Source organism: Antennarius striatus, chromosome 16 (assembly GCF_040054535.1).
Source record: "Antennarius striatus isolate MH-2024 chromosome 16, ASM4005453v1, whole genome shotgun sequence".
Taxonomy (NCBI): domain Eukaryota; kingdom Metazoa; phylum Chordata; class Actinopteri; order Lophiiformes; family Antennariidae; genus Antennarius; species Antennarius striatus.
Window position 1 is genome coordinate 262,501 of NC_090791.1, and position 7,500 is coordinate 270,000.

The 7,500-nt window shown below is 53.5% G+C and overlaps 1 protein-coding gene across 1 annotated transcript in view; it reads left to right on the top strand.

Moving 5' to 3' along the window:
• Positions 1-6,591: 6,591 nt before the first annotated feature.
• hlfa (HLF transcription factor, PAR bZIP family member a) overlaps positions 6,592-7,500 on the top strand; it is a 5,785-nt gene continuing 4,876 nt past the window's right edge. Inside the window, exon 1 of the mRNA XM_068336087.1 lies at positions 6,592-7,190. Coding sequence (XP_068192188.1) covers positions 6,797-7,190 — 394 coding nt within the window. The 5' untranslated portion in view covers positions 6,592-6,796. The remainder of the gene's footprint in view (positions 7,191-7,500) is intronic.

Here is a 7,500-nt window from a genome sequence, read left to right on the forward strand (position 1 = left end):
ACACACACACACACACACACACACACACACATACACACACACACACACACACACACACACACCTACATACACACACACACACACACACACACACACCTACACACACACACACACACACACCTACACACACACACACACACACCTACATACACACACACACCTACACACACATACACACACACACACCTACACACACACACACACACACACACACACACCTACATACACACACACACACACACACACACACACATACACACACACACACACACACACACACACACACACACATACACACACACACACACACACACACACACACACACACACACATACACACACACACACACACACACACACACACACACCTACATACACACACACACACACACACACACACCTACACACACACACACACCTACACACACACACACACACCTACATACACACACACACACACACACACACACACACACACACACCTACACACACACACACACACACACCTACACACACACACACACACACACACACACCTACATACACACACACACACACACACACACACACACCTACATACACACACACACACACACACACACCTACATACACACACACACACACACACACACACACACACACACACACACACACACACACACACACACCTACATACACACACACACACACACACACACACACACCTACACACACACACACACACACACCTACACACACACACACACACACACACACCTACATACACACACACACCTACACACACATACACACACACACACCTACACACACACACACACACACCTACATACACACACACACACACACACACACACACACACACACACACACACACACACACACACACACACATACACACACACACACACACACACACACACACACCTACATACACACACACACACACACACACACACACACCTACACACACACACACACCTACACACACACACACACACACACACACCTACATACACACACACACACACACACACACACACACCTACACACACACACACACACACACCTACACACACACACACACACACACACACACACACCTACATACACACACACACACACACACACACACACACACACCTACATACACACACACACACACACACACACACACACACACACACACCTACACACACACACACACACACATACACACACACACACCTACACACACACACACACACACACACACACACACACACACACACACACACACACACACACATACACACACACACACACACACACACACACACACCTACATACACACACACACACACACACACACACACACCTACACACACACACACACACCTACACACACACACACACACACACACACACACACACACACACACACACACATACACACACACACACACACACACACACACACACACCTACATACACACACACACCTACACACACATACACACACACACCTACACACACACACACACACACACACACACCTACATACACACACACACACACACACACACACACACACATACACACACACACACACACACACACACACACCCTTTATCTTCCTCACGGTGTAAACCTGGAGCCGCTTTTTTTGACTCCTCCCCAGCCACCCACGCCGCTCGCCGCTGCAGAGCTCCGCCCACGCCGCTCGCCGCTGCAGAGCTCCGCCCACGCCGCTCGCCGCTGCAGCGGTCAGAAATAGCGCCGCTGAGGAGGAGGAAGATTAAGCTGGAGCTCAGCGCCGCCGCTTGGAGCCGTTCGCTCCAGTCAGAGGAAACGTGGCGGGGGGCCGCGGCGGACAAGCTGATTGGCCGGCGTGTGGCGCTGAAAGTAGGTCGCGTTTACCAAAATACATCAGAGTGGGGCGTGAACTCTGATCACATGACCCCAGACGGCGTTGCCTAGAAACAGACACTGGTTCTCTGGGCTCACGGTGGCGTCTTCACGCCAGCAAACACGCGTGAAGCAGCAGGTACCCAACATGTATGACCTGAAACACGTGTCCCCGCCCCGGGGGCGTCACTGAGGCGTGTTCTGCTGCAGAACCAGACCAGAACCGCGTCAGGTTGCCTTCATCAGCCTCTTCATCACATCTGAGCTCCAGGCTTGAGGTTCACAGGTCCACCGGGTGGCCCCGGGTCAGAGCCGGTGGCCCCGGGTCAGAGCCGCTGGCCCCCGGGTCAGAGCCGCTGGCCCCGGGTCAGAGCCGGTGGCCCCGGGTCAGAGCCGCTGGCCCCGGGTCAGAGCCGCTGGCCCCCGGGTCAGAGCCGCTGGCCCCGGGTCAGAGCCGCTGGCCCCCGGGTCAGAGCCGCTGGCCCCCGGGTCAGAGCCGCTGGCCCCGGACTCGTGTGTGTGAGGCGGCGTAGCAGGGAGGTGTGGAAAGGGAAGGAGGCGGCGAGCAGAACAAGAGAGAGAGCATGTGCTGAGAAACGTGTGTGTGCGTGTGTTTCCACGCCGCCAGCATGTGACCAAGAGGGCACACAGAGGAGTCAGGAGAGCCTGATAGAAGCGTCTCCTCCGTGGGGGGGTGGGGGGTCATTAATTCTCTGATTTCCCGTTCAAATGCTTCCAGGAAAACAAAATTCCTGCTCTGAAATTGAGTTTGTGACGTTTGTTCTCCTGGAAACGAGTCCGACTCATCCTGTTACCAGAGGGTTGATCCTCTAGAGATGCACCAGAAGAAGAACCAGGAGGAGAACCAGGGGGAGAACCAGGAGGAGAACTAGGTGGATCCTTCAGCCTTGTCCTTCCATCACAGGGATCAGGGACTAGATGAACCCATGAGGGCTGGTCCAGAACATGGGTGCTGGTCTCGGGAGCCTGACCCTGTGACCTTCACCAGGTTTGCCTATGCTTGTCGTGACGGTGGAGCGGTGAGGTTCTGCGTCGGGCGGTCCAGCGCTGGTGGAGGCGGGTCTCTGTGGTCCTCTGTAAATGGAGCAGCGTGACGGATCACCTGAGTGGGAGGTGAGCGCTGAGAGCCTGAGTGGGATGTGAAGAACCTCCACCTCGTCCTCGGCGCTGCAGCTTCTCCTGAGAGGAGACATTCTCCAGGTTTGGTGTGGAACACAGCACAGAATCTAGAGTCACGTGACTCCAGGACCAGCAGGACCACCAGATCCAGAAGAACCTGGTCCAGATCAGACTCTGCTGGTGTTCTGCTCACACACCAACCCGTCTCCTCGCTGGAGGAGGTTCTTCATGAGAGCAGCTCATCGGACAGGTTCTTCCACTCGGGATGGAATGCGGTTCTTTTGTCTGCAGGCAGGACTTTCTGAGGGGTTCAGAGGAGCCCAGGGCCCCGGGGCCCATTGAGAAGATCAGTTTGTTCTGGAGGTGCCTTTGGGCCTGAGTGTCTGAGGACCAGCAGACAGGACGTGGTTTGCTGCTGTTTGGTAACGGGTTAGCCGTGATGCGTTACGTAACGGTTCAGCAGGGAGCAAAGCTGCTGGATTATCCTCCAACGTCCTCCAGCTGATCCTTGTCCCAGAAAGACGACCAGCGTCTGGAACCAGGATGGGTCTGGAACCAGGATGGGTCTGGAACCAGGATGGGTCTGGAACCGGGTTGGATCTGGAACTGGGTTGGGTCTGGAACTGGGTTGGGTCTGGAACTGGGATGGTTCTGAAACCGGGACGGGTCCGGAACAGGGATGGGTCTGGAACCAAGACGGGTCTGGAACCGGGATGGGTTTCATCTAGGGGCCAGATCAGTCCCTTGTGTTCCTGGATGAAGACGGTGAGGACGACTGCCATGCTAACTGCTATGCTAATATCTGGGAGACACCGGTCCAAACTGGTTTAATATCAGGAGACACGGATCCACATCCGGGTCACCTCTCCATGATTTTAGTCACTGACAAAATATTAGTTACAATAAAAACAGAAGTACTGAAGTGTAAATAAATGTGTTTAATGTTCTGGTGACTCGTTCCAGACAATCAACAAACATGTGATCGCTTTGATGTCAGACAAACAACAAACACTTGGTCACTTTCATGTCAGACAGACAACAAATGTTACTTTGATGTCATTTACAACAACAAACATAGTCGCTTTGATGTGAGACAAACAATAGACATGTGATCGCTTTGATGTCAGACAAACAACAGACATGTGATTGTTTTGATGTCAGACAACAAACATATGATCGCATTGATGTCAGACAATCAACAAACGTGATCGCTTTGATGTCAGACAAACAACAAACATGTGGTCACTTTCATGTCAGACAGACAACAAATGTTACTTTGATGTCATTTACAACAACAAACATGGTCACTTTGATGTCAGAGGCAGATGGATGATGATTTGTCACTTGTGAGGTCATGAGTGTGAGGTGTGGGGCGTGATTCCTCGTGTGTCGGGCTGCAACTGAGGCCGACGCCCTCTGGAGCTGGACAGGCCGGAGCTCACCTTCAACAGGAGCTGGTGGAGCTGACGCCCGCTGACGGCCCAACTCAATAACACAACAATCTTATGAAAACCCGTTGCCCCGGGCAACAGGTTTTTGTGCTGCCAGACTTGAGGAGAGGTTTTCAAAGCGCTGCATGTCCTCAGTTCACTCCGCCACGGTGGTTTGGGGTCATCCTGCGCCGCTCAGCTGACTGCGGAACAACAGCCGTCTGTTCGTCTCCACGTCACGGATTCCCTCCCCAGGAGCATCTCAGGTCAATCCCTTCAAACATGGCCCCCGGGTTCCAGCACACCTGAACGCAGATCGGATGTCTGCTGACTGGACCCCAGTGACGCAGTAATAACCTATGACCTCTGCAGCCCGCGTCCACCTACCCTCCAGCCTGATGGGCGTGTTCTTGGGAGCGGATGCGTGTTCTGGTGCTCAGACGTGTGAATCGTTCACTGTGATCACAATCTGGAGCTCCATCAATAAACCCGTGAAGCCCTCAGACGCCGTGACGAGGGCATCTGGGGTGAGTCCAGGCCCGGTCCAGGCAGCTGATTGGTTCGATGCGGCCAGGAAGCATCAGGAGGAGCTAACGGCTAATTCTGCTCATAGCTTCACAGCTCAATTCACAGAATCCAGATAATGTTAGCTTCGTGTTTACATCACTAGCGCTAACATTATCATTATAGACAGATGACTGATGTTGTCTAGTAGTCTGACCTAACCTAACTCTAAACTAACCAAATCTAATCTAACCTAACCCTAGACTAACCTAACCCTAGACTAACCTAACCTAACCCTACACTAACCTAACCCTACACTAACCTAACCCTACACTAACCTAACCCTACACTAACCCAACCCTAGACTAACCTAACCTAACGTAACCCTAGACTAACCTAACCCTAGAGTAACCTAGCCTAAACCCTAACCTATACTAACTCACCTAACTTAACTAACCTAACCCTAACCTAACTAACCTAACCCTAACCTAATCCTAGACTAACCTAACCCTAACGTAACTCTAAACTAACCTCATCCTAACCTAACCTCACCTAAACTAGTTAGTTTAGGGTTAGGTTAGTTAACCTAACCCTAGACTAACCTCACTCTAACCTAATTCAACTAACCTAACCCTGACCTAACCCTAGACTAACATAACTAACCTAAACCTACAATAACCTAACCCTAACCTAACCCAAACTAACCCTAACCAAACCTAACCTGACCCAAACTAACCCTAACCAAACCTAACCTGACCCAAATTAACCCTAACCAAACCTAACCTAACCAAACCTAATCCAAACTAACCCTAACCAAACCTAACCTAACCCAAACTAACCCAAACTAACCCTAACCTAACCTGACCCAAATTAACTCTAACCAAACCTAACCTAACCAAACCTAATCCAAATTAACTCTAACCAAACCTAACCTAACCAAACCTAATCCAAACTAACCCTAACCTAACCCAACCTAATCCAAACTAACCCTAACCCCGGACGGATGACATCATCTCTGTGACTCGCTCCAGCCTGACTCCGCCCACCACTGAAAGTAGGTCAAGTTGAGCTTCAGTCATTGGTTGAGAGACTTCACACACATCACACGAAAAACACACACAACCGGTCCGGCTGGGCGTGGTCCGTGTTGGGCCACCTGAACAGGTTACACGTATGAACTGATGACGTCATAGACCCGTAAAGACGGTCGCCTTGGACGCGGCACTGGGATTGGACGCTGTCTCTTTAAGGTCGGGCGTCGTCAGCAGATGAGCTGCGCCTGGGCCAGGTGTGATTGGTCCATAAATACCTGCAGCGCTCAGCAGCCTGCGGTGGCTGGGGATGTGGGCGGGGGGGTGTGTGTGTTTGTGTTCTGCTGGGTGGGGCGTGAGCCAATCAGAACGGAGTGTTTTCACTCAGGAGTTGTGGACCGACACGCAGGAAACCGCAGTTTCATTCTGCTTTGGTGGTTGAACCTGTTGGTGGAGGCCGGCTCCAGAACGCGGCCTGAGGCTGGCCACGCCCACAAGAATCACCTGTGCAGGTTATTTATAAAAGAGATTCAATCTTCAAACGAAAGAATCTGAACTGGAATGAATTCATGTTGGATAATATTTATTTAAAGCATTAAAGGAACTCGTGTTGGACTCAAACTGACAAAATATGAAAATTACAATAAAGCTAAAATAAAGGAGGTAAAACCAGAAGGTTCACAAGAGAACCCGTTCCACAGCAGCAGCTGAGCGGTTTCGCTCTCGATCGGGGGATAAATCCCGTCAGGACCGGATTTGGGGATCGAACCCATTTGTCCGACGGTCCTGAAGGCACCACGGTCCTGAATGAATGTCCGTTTCCCCCTGAACGCGCCGCCCCGCCCTCCCGGCGCTCTGACGTCACCGCGCAGGGCTCCTCACATGGCCCGGGGAGTGGAGAGGCTCCGCCCCCCCCGTCCTGCTCCAGCCCGCCGCCCGCCCGTCGACAGACCGCCAGCCGCCCGCCGCCCCGCTCCGAGCCCCGCGACCTGCCTCCCGTCCGGGCGTCGTTCCCTCCGCGTTGCGTGGATCCCGCGGGCCGGTGGCCGTTCGGTGTCGCGTGTCCGCTCCGTTCTCCGGTTGTCCTTCAGCGGGAAAATGTCCCGACCTCTGCCCGCCGGCGCCTTCCTGCCGCCGACCCACGGCGTCCTCAAGTCGCTGCTGGAGAACCCGCTCAAGCTGCCGTTCCAGCACGATGAAGGTGAGCCCCCCCCCCCCCCGCCGCCCGGTCCGGTCCGGTCCGCTCCGGTCCGCTCCGGGCCACCGGCGGGTCCGATCCGGACGAGGCGCAGCTGCCGCCGGAGCCGAACGGAGAGGATTACCGTAGAATCACCGGACGGAGCGCGCGACGCGGCGCAGATCCGACCGACAGGTGGATGAAGCCGAGCGCGTGACCGTCCGTCTGATGACGTCACGTCTTTGAACCTGACGGTCAACTTGTGTTTTTTTGTGTTTTCCGTTCGGTTCTGGTCGTGATGCCGCCGCCGGCCGGTAGAGGGCGTCGTTCCGCC